At 38.3% G+C, this 14,833-nt stretch overlaps 1 protein-coding gene across 1 annotated transcript in view; it reads left to right on the top strand.

Annotated features, from left to right (window-relative positions):
* Positions 1–2,017: 2,017 nt before the first annotated feature.
* The window catches only part of LPCAT2 (lysophosphatidylcholine acyltransferase 2), a 77,395-nt gene continuing 64,579 nt past the window's right edge, over positions 2,018–14,833 (top strand). The window contains exon 1 of the mRNA XM_055299276.2: positions 2,018–2,309. Coding sequence (XP_055155251.1) covers positions 2,139–2,309 — 171 coding nt within the window. The 5' untranslated portion in view covers positions 2,018–2,138. The remainder of the gene's footprint in view (positions 2,310–14,833) is intronic.

The following is a 14,833-nucleotide window of genomic DNA, read 5'->3' as shown; positions in this document are numbered from 1 at the left end:
TGTGTTTTAGTAGAGACAGGTATCACCGTGTTGCCCAGGCTGGTCTCGAACTCCTGAGATCAGGCAATCCACCCACCTTGGCCTCCCAAAGTGCTAGAATTACTGGTGTGAGCCACCACTCCAGGCCCCATCATCTTTTCTATCTTTTATCCTCCCATGGCCTGTCCCCTTGGCTCAGATTCTTTTTGTTTCTTCCCTTCTTCTTCTTCTTCTTCTTCTTTTCTCCTCCTCCTCCTCCTTTCTCTTCCTCCTCCTCCTCCTCCTCCTCCTCCTCTTCTTCTTCTTCTTCTTCTTCTTCTTCTTCTTCTTCTTCTTCTTCTTCTTCTTCTTCTTCTTCTTCTTCTTCTTCTTCTTTTTCTTCTTCTTCTCCTTCTTCTTCTTCTTCTTCTTCTTCTTCTTCTTCTTCTTCTTCTTCTTCTTCTTCTTCTTCTTCTTCTTCTTCTTCTTCTTCTTCTTCTTCTTCTTCTTCTTCTTCTTCTTCTTCTTCTTCTTCTTCTTCTTCTTCTTCTTTCTTTTTTTCTTTTTTGAGATAGTGTCTTGCTCTGTCACCCAGGCCGGAGTGCAATGGCACGATCATAGCTCACTGCAGACTTGATCTTCTGGGCTCAAGCAATACTCCCACCTCAGCCTCCTGAGTAGCTGGGACTGCAGGCATGCAACAGCACAGCCAGCTAATTTTTAATTTTTTTTTAGAGATGGTGGAGTCTCTCTTTGTTGCCCAGGCTGGTCTCGAACTCCTGGGCTCAAGGGATCCACTCTCCTCAGCCCCCAAAGTGCTAGGATTACAGGCGTGAGCCACTGCTCCTGGCCTGGCTTAGGTTGTTGACAGTTGGAAAGACATCTTTCTGTGCAGGTATCTGGCTAAAGAGTCTCAAGGGTCTGCCAGTCCCAACTTGAAGACCCCCTAGACTGGGGAATCTTCTATCATGGCTGTAATGCACTGTTATTAATGTTCCCTGTTACACTGAGAGAAAAGTCAGTGGCTCCACAACATAATAATGCTTAAAACATGCCATTTCTTCAGTGTTTCTCTAGGAACACTACACATGCATTATTTTATTTAATCCTTGCTATAATTCTGTGGAGTTAGAATGAATCTCCCATTCCTAGACAAGGAAGCAAACTCAGGTTAAGTGACTGACTCAAGGCCACACATCTATGTGGTAGGGCTGGAAGATTCTGACATTCAGAGGGTAACTTTGGAGAACCCCAGGGCTCAGACTCAGATTTTCATCCTGGCCTTCCTACCTGCTGTGAGCAGAGTTGATCAGTAGGGATGAGTTGATTATCATCTCCTTTCTTTAACTCTCAGCCACTCAGGGTTGATCAACTGTCCTCAGATAATGGGACAAACCCCTGCCCTCCCACCCCCATGAGCACCCACATAGGTCCAAACAGGCTTGAACTTCCTCAGTGTGAAATGGAGCCACAGCCCAATACATTTCCCTTTTCTGGGTCAGGTTCCTCATCTAGCGTGGAGGGCAACTGTAATTTTTGCCTTTTCTGGTAATAGTAGCTCAGTTTTCCTCTGGAGGACCATCTCTCCCCTGTCAGTCCATTATGTTTTCAGTGAAACAAATTCCACTCCTAGTGCCATCATGGGTGTATTAATATTAGTTCACTTAATGGAACAGCCCAGCGGAAGTGGTTGCTCAATGGCATTACTGGATCCAGGTTAGGATTATCTGAGAATACATTTATCTGCATTTTACAGAAGGCAACTGAGGTTCATAGAGATAGTGATTTGGCCAACGTCACAGGCCCAGTAAAAGGGATTGAAAATCCAGGTCCGCCCGACCCTAAAGCAGGGAACTCTGCCTAGTGTCTCGCCGTGGAGTGTTAGGGATCCTGGGGTACCCTTCAGGGTCTTGGCTCTGAAGGAAAAGCATTCCCTTCCGAGGGGATGGGCTATATTACCAAGGGGGTGGAGCCAGATGCCTGAGGGGGTGTGGCCAGAGCCTGGGGCGTGTCACAGCCGAAGGGGCAGGGCGGCAGCAGCCGGCGTCTAGGTAACTTCAGCGCCTGCGCAGAGGCTCCCCAGCGTCGCCCTAGGCTGGGCCTCTAGTGGGTCTTTGGCTCAGTTTTCGCTGCAGCGCCCGCGTAGGTCGCTTCGGCCGAGTTCTACGCCCGGCTCGACTATGAGCCGGTGCGCCCAGGCGGCGGCAGTGGCGGACACACTGCCAGGTGCCGGCGTCAGGAACGTGGGGCTGCGGCCGCCCATGGTGCCCCGTCAGGCGTCCTTCTTCCCGCCGCCGGTGCCGAACCCCTTCGTGCAGCAGACGCAGATCGGCTCGGCGAGGCGGGTCCAGGTGAGGGGCGTGGGTCTGACAGGGGATGTGGTCTGAGGGGGATGTGGGTCTGAGGGGAGAGGTCGTCTGAGGGGAGCCTAGGTCTGAGGGGGGTCCAGATAAGGGGTGTGGGTCTGAGAGAGGAGGGCGGCGGAGGGGGGCGTGGGTCCGAGGGAGTGAGGTGGTCTGAGGCGGGCGTGGGTCTGAGGAGGGAGGTGGCCTGAAGGGGGCGTGGGTCTGAGGAGGGAGGTGGCCTGAAGGGGGCGTGGGTCTGAGGAGGGAGGTGGCCCTAGGGGAGCCAGAGTCTGAGGCGGGTCCAAGTAACCGGTGTTGGTCTGACGGGGGAGGGCGGTCGAGGGGCGCGTGGGTCTGAGGGGCATGTGGGTCTAGGAAGCAAAGGCATCAGAGGAAGAAAGAGCAGTGGATCTGAGAGGAGAGGACTTTTGAGGGGCCGTGAGCCTGAAAGGGGCAGAGATGTGCGTCTGAGAATTGAGGACATTTAGAGAATGGTCTGAGCGGGCACGGGAGGAGAGAAGATGCTGGGAAGATGCGGGCCTGAGAGGAGGATCCAAAACAGGAAGAGACTAGCTGGCTGGTGGCGCAGGCTACATTCCATGCCCCAGAAGGTTGAAGGAATCTGTGAATCTGTGACAGAAGCTTCAACTTGAGTTTATGAGAGTATAGTGGGAGGCAGATCTACCACGGGAGAGTAGATTTGAAGAAGTCTTTTTTTTTTTTTTGCCTTAGGAAGGAGGAGTCAGTATGGGATGAATAAGAGTGAGGCAGAAGGCAGAGAGCCCAGGTCTGTGGTTAGAACAACAGGTAAGGCTGGAAAGATTTAGCTGAGCAGGAGCATGATGGAGGGTGGGAAGTCAGAATCAAAGAAAAGGGACAACTGAGTCAGCTTAGGGTGTTCAAGAAGTTTTGGTCCAGAATCAGTCTTCACCTAAAAACGTTTCCTAAGTTGAAGCATGAGAAGTAGTAGCGAGGCTGTTTTCCATTGTTAAAAATGGCTATACTGTTATGCACAAAGGAAGTTTCCTCTCCTTTCCTTTCCTTTTTCTTGTAAAGGGGTTCCTTTTACCATTGGCAGTTGCACTCTTTGGACTTCCTCTTTGTTGAAGTTAGTGATCAGAGAACAAGATAGACCCTGCTAACCACAATTTGTCCTGTGTGTTCTGCAGGGGGCCGGGGGGAACAGTTTTGAAGTTTTCATGTCCATCTCACACATTACTTTAGATTTGAAGCAGTATAATATTTGCAATCAGGTTGTATGCACTAAGGCCATTGTCTTCTACAGTGGGGGAAGGTTAAGTGTGGAGCTAAGCAACGCAGGTGGTGGCTTGAGTAATGGTAGATGGGTGTCTGGTTGAAGAGGGGTGTGAGAGAGGAAGAAGATAAAGAATATAGTAATACCGCTTTGTGTGGAAATTAAACGTTTAAAAATGTGATCCTCATGTCTTTAAATTAATAGATATTCTTTTTGTGTTTTCACATTTTAAAACATTTGTTAATACATAGACCATTGTTCAAGATTAAATTTAGTCTTATTTAGTTAAATCATACTTAAATGAAAATATGCCCATCTATTTGACTTCATATTTTGGAGAGAATCAGAATTGAATGTTGACAAATATTTATATTGCACCTATAATAAATTATTAAGTTTTTCCATCACCTGGTTTCTTACTGTTTAAAGATCTCTTCCAAATAACTCTCTGAGAGTTATAGTATAATGGAATGATAGCTAGTCAGTTATAGGAACTGGTCATTTATTAGTTGTGTGACTTTGGCCAAGTCACTTAACCTCTCTGAACTACACTTTTCTCGTCTATTACATTGGAATATTAATAACTCAAAGGAGGGCTAAAATTAGGTGAAATAATCTGTTATTGTTTGTTGATCTTAATATTGATAATACTGATAGTTATCCTATATATTTTCTACAAAGTATATACTGTACTTAAAATTTACTACTTGGATTAAACGGGATTTAACAAAGTTTGGATATTAAAAATACTTTTTAGGTTTATATAGATCAGAGATACCGAAGAGGTTTCAGTGGCTTGAATCGTCTGGGTAAAGGGAAGATTTGAATAGACATGGTAGAAAAACAATGTCCATATTATCCAGTTTAAAAGGTGGGCATACTTTCATTTAAGTATGGCTTAGTATGATTAATTTAGACTAAATTTAATCTTAAATGATGATCAATGTCTTGCTTAAGGACTGTTGTCCTCACATTTCACTAAGAAAGTTAAACAAACAAGTACAAAAATATATAATCTCATGTTTTAGTAAGTGTAATGAAGGAAAACCAGAGAATAACACTGAGAGAAGGCCACCCAATGGAGATGACATATTACAAAATGGAAATATGATGGGGAATTCTCTTAATTTGTCAATGAGTTAACTCAAAATTGATTTACTATTAAGCACTATTGTTTGTTGCAAACCTTGAAGATGGCACAGAAAAAAAAGTTGCCTGATATTTTGCAACTTGTTCAATTAAAATCCATATGGGTTGCTCAGTGTAGACATGAGTGACTCTTATGCTAATATACTTTAACCTCATTCCAACTCTTTCTTCAGAGTCTATGCTATATGGTCCTTTCTTTCAGTCAAGATTATTTCTTGGTTTTTAATAATGATACCTCCTTGAAGAGAATCTCAGCCAGTGACCTACCAGAGTGACTTGGGAATTTGAGTCATCTCATCTTCTCCACAGTACTCTTCCCCAGTATACCACCATACTTCATTGCACCACCATTCAAATAAATATAACATTATCTAAAAATAGCTTGCTTACCATGTACACAGAGCTTCAAGAAAAATCTCCTGGATCCAAGATCCCTTCTGTATTATAGTTCTGAAGCTCCTACTCATCTTACCTAATACATATTTTGTTTTATAGGAAATAAGACTGATAGCAAAGTTTCATTATATTTGTAAGTCAGTTTTCAAGTGAATAATAATAATTTAACAGGACTAGTTTTAGTCTCAGGAATGGTGGAGTAGCTTAATGTAGACAAACCTTTCTGTGCATAACAATTATAAACCCTAGTCAAAATATGAAAAGCTACACGAAGGCACTATAGAGCAACACAAATTAGACAGAAACTGGAGGGATTTGTTGCTTGAAATAATATTTCTATACTGTGTAACATTATCCGAGCCCCTTTTTTTCCCTGAAGTTTATCACTTGACACCATGTGAAGGGATTGCTAGAAAGCCTCAGCCTTATTGACCTGATATATCAGAGCACAAAGTTCAGGACTATCAAAGTGGCTAAAAATCGAAGGAGGAAGTCCCAGAAAGGAGGAACCTAGAAATGAGGGAGCCCCTAAATTGGCATATAAATTATCTCAAAACCTTGGCCGATTCCTGAGCTGTGTATTTACAAAGGAACCTTCAAGGACCCTGGAGGAAAGTAACAGCTAGAAGAAAGAAGAAACTGAGCAGACATTTCAACTAATAGACACCACAGAAAAGACACAGTTAGAATCCCACCAATTAAGAGGGCCTTGGCAAACATCTCAGGCTTTACACTGAAACCTCAGAAAGGTGATACCATAGGAGAAAAGCTAGTCCTATATCCTAGGACTAAGGCTTCAGTCTAAGACTAAGAGCCAGCTTCAAACAAATTTTCCCTAAAAAAGTATAAAAGTATAAAATTTTTGCAACCTACTCATCTGACAAAGGGCTAATATCCAGAATCTACAATGAACTCAAACAAATTTACAAGAAAAAAACAAACAACCCCATCAAAAAGTGGGCAGAGGACATGAACAGACACTTCTCAAAAGAAGACATTTATGCAGCCAAAAAACACATGAAGAAATGCTCCTCATCACTGGCCATCAGAGAAATGCAAATCAAAACCACAGTGAGATACCATCTCACACCAGTTAGAATGGCCATCATTAAAAAATCAGGAAACAACAGGTGCTGGAGAGGATGTGGAGAAATAGGAACACTTCTACACTGTTGGTGGGACTGTAAACTAGTTCAACCATTGTGGAAGTCAGTGTGGCGATTCCTCAGGGATCTAGAACTAGAAATACCATTTGACCCAGCCATCCCATTACTGGGTATATACCCAAAGGACTATAAATCATGCTGCTATAAAGACACATGCACACGTATGTTTATTGCGGCACTATTCACAATAGCAAAGAGTTGGAACCAACCCAAATGTCCAACAACGATAGACTGGATTAAGAAAATGTGGCACATATACACCATGGAATACTATGCAGCCATAAAAAATGATGAGTTCGTGTCCTTTGTAGGGACATGGATGAAACTGGAAAACATCATTCTCAGTAAACTATCGCAAGGACAAAAAACCAAACACCGCATGTTCTCACTCATAGGTGGGAATTGAACAATGAGAACTCATGGACACAGGAAGGGGAACATCACGCTCTGGGGACTGTTGTGGGGTGGGGGGAGCGGGGAGGGACAGCATTAGGAGATACACCTAATGCTAAATGACGAGTTAATGGGTGCAGGAAATCAACATGGCACATGGATACATATGTAACAAACCTGCACATTGTGCACATGTACCCTAAAACCCTAAAGTATAATAAAAAAAAAAAAAAGTAAAAAAAAAAAAAAAAGAAAAATCATAAATAAAAGAACAAGAACAAAAAAAAAAAAAAAAAAAAAAACTAAGCCTTCACAAAGGGAATGCAATCAGCCAGAATTTTACCTACCTGCTAGGACAGAAATCAACATTCTTTAGAAAAGGATAACAGAATCCAGAATATCTGTAATATATCACCCAAAATGGCCAAAATACTATAAAAACAATACTAGACATTCAAAGAAATAGGAAAATGTGACCTATGATCAAAAGAAAAATCAGGCAATAAAAATAGACCCTAAGATGATCAAATGTAGGACTTCGCAGAAAAATACTTTAAAGTAGCTATTATAAAAATACTCAAGGACTTAAAAGTAAAGAGTGGCATAATGAATGAATAGTAGGAAGGAGCTTAGCAGAGAAATAGAAAATGTAAAAGAGAACCAAATGGGCATTCAAAACTGAAAACTGTTATATCTGAAATGAAAAATTCACTGGATGGGCTCAACAACACATTGAAGATGGTAGAAGAAAGTATTAGTGAACTTGAAGATAGGTCACTAGAAATTATTCAGTCTAAAAAGCAGAATGAAAAAAACTGAGATGAGACATCAGCAAAACTGGTGAAGTAAAGGCCTCTGAAAATTATCTTCTCTATAAAAGCAATGAAAACACAAAAAAATTATCAGAATCAACTTTGTCTTAGCTCTGAAAATTAACCAAAGGCTTTCAACAATCTGAGGAGCATTTATTTAAGAGTGCTGACTCTTAGTTAGAATAGTAGGCTTTGTTACAGTTTAATTTTATTCTAATTCCTCATCCTCGGCTCTGTGGTAGCCTTAAAAACCAATGGCCTACGGTCGTAATGAAAACCAGCAACCTGTCAGCCACTAGAGGTGGAAAAATAGTGTTGGAGCATTTTCAAAGCCCTATTCCCAAGGAATTGTCATTATTGGTCAGTCTAGTGGCTGCCTGGAATGCCTCATTTGCAAGACTGTCTTTATTTGATTTGTCTTGGTGCTTACACAGTGCAAATAGCCTTCTCTCAAGGGCGTTTGTCAAAAACAGTCAGAGGAAAGCGAGTGCAGTAGTGCACACCTGTAGTCCCAGCTATTCAGAAGGCTTATGTGAGAGGATTGCTTGAGCCCAAAAGTTCAAGGCCAGTCCGGGCAACATAGGGAGACTCTGCTTCTTAAAAAATAAAAATAAAAAAATCAGAGGCAATTGCTTAACATCACAGCTGCCTGAGACAGTGAGTAACAGTTGGAGCAAACAGTAGGCTAGCCAAAAACCTTAAAAGAAAAGCTAAGGGATGAGATGATCATAGGGGACTTTAAAAGCTTTGACATATTCCTAGGAATCTAGAAGGCTGTCCACATGAGTAAGGCTTTGTTTGTGCTCAAGGCTATGCACATGTCCTGAAAATATCTAAAAATACCCTAAGTTCTCACCTCTGACTAACCTTGAGGGACTGTACAAGCAGAAAGTGAAGGCTAAGGCAGAGTTGTCATCTGTCACCTGACTGTTTATGATGTGCCCCAACATGTACACAGAGACCCTTTGCAAGCATCAGGAAACTTATTGGTTTCAGGTGCTTAAGAAAATCTCTAATCGTTAGCTGATTACTAAGCTAACTGGTCAGAGACTTTAGTAGCCACAATGACAAAGAATACAAGCTTTACAAATTAGTTTATAAAAGACACTAAACAAACAAATAACAACAACAAACAGCAACCACAACAAACCCTGGAAAGGGATGAGAATAATTTCCAGTTGCTATATTACTTAGATGTTTAGTTTTCATTTAAAAATTGCAAGGTGTGTAAAGAAAAACAAAGTATAGCTTACAAATAGTTTAAAAAGCAGTCAATACAAACTTTCCCTGAGGAAGCCCAGACGTTAGTCTTGCTGTACAAAGGCTTTAAATCAGATATTTAAAATATGGTCCAATAACTAAAGGAAACCATGTGTAAAGAGCTAAAAGAAAGTATGGAGCAGGGTATCACCAGATGGAGAATATCAATAAAGATGCAATGCATGTGTGTGTGTGCGTGTGTGTGTGTGTGTATTCACTAGAGGGGCTCAACAGCAGACTATATCAAACAAAAAAGGAATCAGCAAACTTGAAAACAGGTCAACTGAGATTATCTAGTTTGAGGAACATAAAGAAAAAAAAGATGAAGAAAAATGACCTCAGAGACCTGCGGATGCTATCAACTTTACCAACAGATTCATAATGGGAGTCCCAGGGAAGGAGAAAGATGCAGAAAGAATATTAGAAGAAATAATGGCCAAAAACTTGCTGATTTTGATTAAAAACCCCAATTCTGCATTCTCAAGGAGCTCAAGGAACTCTAAGAATAAACTTAAAGATACCTATATATACAGATACATTATGTACATTATGTACAAAGAATCCTCAAGAAGATTAATGACTGATTGCTCATCAAGAGCCACAGAGACCAGAAGAGAGTAGCAAGATGACATATTCAAAGTGCTGAAAGAAGAAGACTGTCAACGAAGAATTGTATAGCTAGAAAACTATCCTTAAAATGAAGTATAAATGAGCAAAAACTGAGAGAATTTGTCATTAGCACACATGCCCTAAGATAAATAATAAAAGGAGTCTCTCAGGCTGAAATGAAAGGATACTAGATAGTAACTCAAATTCACATGAAGAAATAATCAGCAGTGGTAAAGGTAACTACATGGGTAGATATAAAGGACAGTACAAATGAAATTTTTTTTGTTTGTAAATCTTTTTTTCTCTTATCCAACTTTAAAAACATCTACATAAAGCAATAATTATAAATCTGTGTTGATGCACATACAATGTATAAAGACATAATTTGTATCACAATAATAGCAAATAGGAGAAAGGAGGGAATGGATCACAGTTTTTGTATACTATTGAAATTAAGTTGGTTGATCCGAACCAGAAAATTATTATAAGTTAAGATGGCAACACTTCGGACAACCACTAAGCAAATACATTTTTAAATATAGCAAAAGAAAGAATGAGGGAATTAAAATGTTACACTAGAAAATATTTAACACAGGAGAAGGCAGCAATGTAGACATAAAGAAATTTAAAAAGACCTAAGACATACAGAAAACAAATAGCAAAATGTCATATATAAATCCTGCCTTATTAGTAATTACATTAAATATAAATTGATAAAACAATCCAATTAAAATGAAGATTCACAGAATTGATAAAAATATATAACTGTGCACTTCCTAAGAGAGGCACACTTTATTTATTCATTTATTTACTTAAAGGCAGGGTCTCACTCTGTCACCCAGGCTGGAGTGCAGTGATGTAATCACAACTCACTCTAGCCTTGAACTCCTGGGCTCAAGTGATCCTTCTATCTCAGTCCTTGAGTAGCTGCAACTACAGGCATGCACCACCACACCCAACACATTTTTGTATTTTTTATAGAGAGGGGATCTCCCTATATTGCCCAGACGGGTCTTGAACTCCTGGGCTCAAGCAGTCTTTCCACCTTGGCTTCCCAAAGTGCTGGGATTATAGGTGTGAGCCACCATGCCTGGTCAAGAGACATACTTTTGATTCAAATGCACAAATAGGTTGGAAGTAAAAAGATGGAAAATGATATACCATGCAAACAGTAGCCAAGAGAGAGCTGGAATGGCTGTATTACTATCAGATAAAATAGACTTCAAGACAGAAATTATTGCTAAAGAAAGACATTTATAATGATAAGAGGGTTGATTCATTAAGATGTAATAATTATAACCATATATGCATCTAGCAGCAGAGTTCAGAAATACACAAAGGAAAAAGTGACAGAATTGAAGGGTGAAAGATTTTCAACAATACTAGAGACTTCAATTACTCAATAACAATAGAAGGTAGAACAATGAGACAGTATCAGTAAGGAAATTGAAGACTTGAAGAACACTATAAACAGACTAGATCTAACAGATATGTATGTAGAACACTCAACAACAGCAGAAAATACATTCTTCTAGTGCCCATGGAACATTTGCCAAGGTAGATCTGTATGTTAGACAATAAAACAATTCTCAATAAATATAAAGTGGTTAAAATAATACAAAGTATGTTCTCTGGCCACAGGGGATTGAAACTAGAAATCAATAACAGAAAAAAATTTGAGAAATTCACAAATATGTCGAAATTAAATTACTTCTAAATAACCAATGATTCCAAAGTAATAATAAAACAATAGAGAAAAATAACAACTCCAAAAGTTGGTACTCTGAAAAACACCTGACAAATATTTGTCTGCATTGACCAAGAAAAAAATGAAAGAAGGACTCAAGTTAAGAGAGGACAATACTACTGACCTTTTCAAAATAAAAAGGGTTATAAGGAATTATATGAACAAATGCATGCTAACAAATTAAATAACTTAGTTGAAGTGGACCAATTTCTAGAAAGACACAAAATACCAAAACTGATTCAAGAATAAATAAAAAATCAAATAGACCTATAATATATAAAAAGATTAACTAGTTATTAAAAACATCCCACAGAGAAAAGTTGGGGACCAGATGACTTCACTGGTGAACTCTACCAAAGGGTTAATGAAGAATTAACACCAATCCTTCACAAGCTCTTCCAAAGAATAAAAGAAGATGGAGCACTCCCCAACTCATTCTGTGAGGCTAGGCCTACTCTGATACCAAAACCAAAAAAGGAAATCACAATAAAAGAAAACTACAGACCAATATCCATTGTGAATATATATGCAAAAATCCTCAATAAAATGCTAGCAAACTGAATCCAGCACTAATAAAAGGAATTATACCATGGCAAAGTGGTATTTATCCCAAAAATGTAATGTTGGTTCAACATAGAAAAATTAACATGAGCACCATATTTATTGAATAAAGAGCACAAGAAAATAGACACAGAAAAATGATTTGACTCACTTTCATGATAAAAACCGCTCAGTAAACTAAGAATGGAAAGGAATTTCCTCAGCCTTATAAAGGGCATCTGTGAAAAATAGCTAACATTATACTTAATAGTGAAACACCAAAAAGTTTTCTTCTAAGATCAGGAATAAGACAACGATATCTACTCTCATCACTTCTATTCAACATTGTACTGGAGGTTCTAGCAAGGGCACTTAGGCAAGAAAAAGAGAAGACATCTATATTGGAAAGGAAGAAGTAAAAACATCAAGATGGCATGATTTTTTAAACATAGAAAATCCTAAGGAATGCACAAAAACACTTGGAGCTAATAAATCAGTTCAGCAAGGTGGCAGGATACAAGATCAATATACAAAAATCATGGCGTATTTTTTCACAAGCAACAATCTAAAAATGAAATTTAAAAACAGTTCGATTTAAGTTAGCATCAAAAAGAGTGAAATACTTAAGCAACAGAAGAATTCTACATTGAAAACTACAAAATGTCATTGAAAGAAATTAGAGATGACTTAAATAAATGGGAAGACATCCTGTGTTCACAAATTTGGAAAACTTAAATTGTTAAGATAATGACACTTCCCAAACTGATCTACAGATTAGTATAACGCTTATCAAAATATCAGCTGGCTTCTTTATTTTTTGCAGAAACTGATGAGCTAATTTAAAAATTCATACAGAAATGCAAGGGACTACAAACAACCAAAAGAATCTTGAAAAATAAAAACAAAATTGGAGAACTCACTTTTCTCATTTTCAAAACGTACTGTGAAGCTACGGTAATCAAGACTATGTTGTACCAGTAACAAGACAGACATATAGATCCATGAAATAGAATTGACAATACAGAAGTAAATTCATACATCTGTGGCCACTGATTTTCCACAGGATTGCCAAGATAATAAAATGGGGAGAGAGTAGTTTTTGCAACAAATGGTCTGGGACAATTGGATTGACATGTACAAGAGAAGGAAGTTAGGTCCTTACCTGACAGCATATACAAAAATTAACTCAAAGCAGATCAAAATACTAAATGTAAGAGTTAAAATCATAAAACTCTTAGAAGAGAACATAAGTGTAAATTTTCATGACCTTGGATTAGAGATGGTTTTCTAGACATAGAACAAAAGTACTAGCCACCAAAGAAAGAATGGGTAAAGAGGACTTCATCAAAATAAAACACTTTGTGATTCAAAGTACACTACCATGAAATTGAAAAGATAACTTACCAAATGGGAGAAAATATTTGCAAATTATACATTTGATAAGAGTAGAGTGTTCAAAACATATAAACAACTCTTAGAACTCACCAATAAAAAGATAACCCAATCCACCTATAATTCTATATCAAATGAAAATATTCTTCAGAAATGAAGGGAAAATGAAGACATTTTCAGATAAGAATGGAGGGAATTCGTTGTCAGACCTGCATTCAAGAAATGGTAAAGAGGCCAGGCACGGTGGTTCACGCCTGTAATCTCAGCACTTTGGGAAGCCAAGGTGGGCGGATCACGAGATCAGGAGATTGAGACCATCCTGGCTAACATGGTGAAACCCCATCTCTACTAAAAAAAAAAAATTACAAAAAATTAGTCAGGCATGGTGGCAGGTGCCTGTAGTCCCAGCTACTCGGGAGGCTGAGACAGGAGAATGAAGTGAACCTGGGAGGCAGAGCTTGCCGTGGGCCAAGATTGCACTACTGCGCTCCAGCCTGGGCAACAGAGCGAGACTCCATCACAAAAAAAAAAAAGAAATGGTAAATAAAGTTTTTGGGTTGTAGGAAAATAACACCAGATTGAGACTTGGATTTACAGGAAAGAATGAAGAACACTGGAGATGGTAAATATGGAAAGAGCGATATAAAACTTTTTCTTTATATTAATTTCATCAAAGAGCTAGAAAATGTAACCATTTAATACAAAAATTATTATTTTCTTGGGTTTACATATATGTAGGGGTAAAACATAACAATACTGAAAGGGTGGTGGATGGGATGGAATTGTACTTTTCTTACACTTTCTGTGAAGTGGTACAGTATTAAATCTGAGTACATTGTCTTATGCTAAGCACACATTGTAATCTTCAGACCAACTGCTGACTAAAAGTACAAGAAGGTATAGCTAAAGAGCCATTAAAGAAATTTAAATGGATCACTAAAGAAAAATTTCATGAACTCAAGGAATAAAACAGAAAAGAAGAAACAGAAACATAAAACTGATGGGATATATAGAAAAGAAATAGCAAAACAGTAGATTTATACCCAAATACATCAATAATTACATTTAATATACATTAATTAACATTCTAACTTAAAGGCAAAGATTTTCAGACTAGACAAAAGAATAAGACCCAGCTATACGTTAATCCACAATACATGCACTATAAATGTAAATACAAAGATAAGAAGGGAGAAAAGATAATGTAGAAATAGTGTAAGTGTAAGAAGCTGATATGACTGTATTAATATCAGATAAAGTAGACTTCAAGACATGTCATGATATCAGATATAAAGAGAAACATTTCTTTAAAAGGTCAGTGGGAAAACTTAGCAGCACTTAATGTTTATGTACCTAATATCAGAACTTTGAAAACATGAAGCTAAAATTGAGAAAACTAAACAAGGAAATAAATAAAACATAATTGAGGATGGTAATATACTTTTCTTGGTAATTGACAGAACAATCAAACCAAAGATTAATAATATAGAAAATTTGAACATCGGTAACCACTTTTACTGAACTGACATTTATGGAACACTACGTCCAAAAATACCAGCATATAATTTCAAGTACACATTTAATGCTTACCGACATAGACCAAATGCTGGTTCATAAAAAAATCTCAATAAATATCAAAAGTTTGAAATATTACAGAGCGTGTTCTCTGAACACAATAAATTATATTAGAAATCAATAACAAATATATCTGATAAAAATCTACATATTTAGAAATCAAGCTATATACTTTAAAATAGTCCTTGGGTCAAAAATATATTACAAGTGAAATTACAAAATGTTTTAAACTAAAT

The sequence above is a fragment of the Symphalangus syndactylus genome, chromosome 11 (assembly GCF_028878055.3).
Source record: "Symphalangus syndactylus isolate Jambi chromosome 11, NHGRI_mSymSyn1-v2.1_pri, whole genome shotgun sequence".
Classification (NCBI taxonomy): domain Eukaryota; kingdom Metazoa; phylum Chordata; class Mammalia; order Primates; family Hylobatidae; genus Symphalangus; species Symphalangus syndactylus.
Note: the sequence above shows the minus strand (reverse complement) of the source record. Positions and strands in the feature narration are given on the sequence as shown.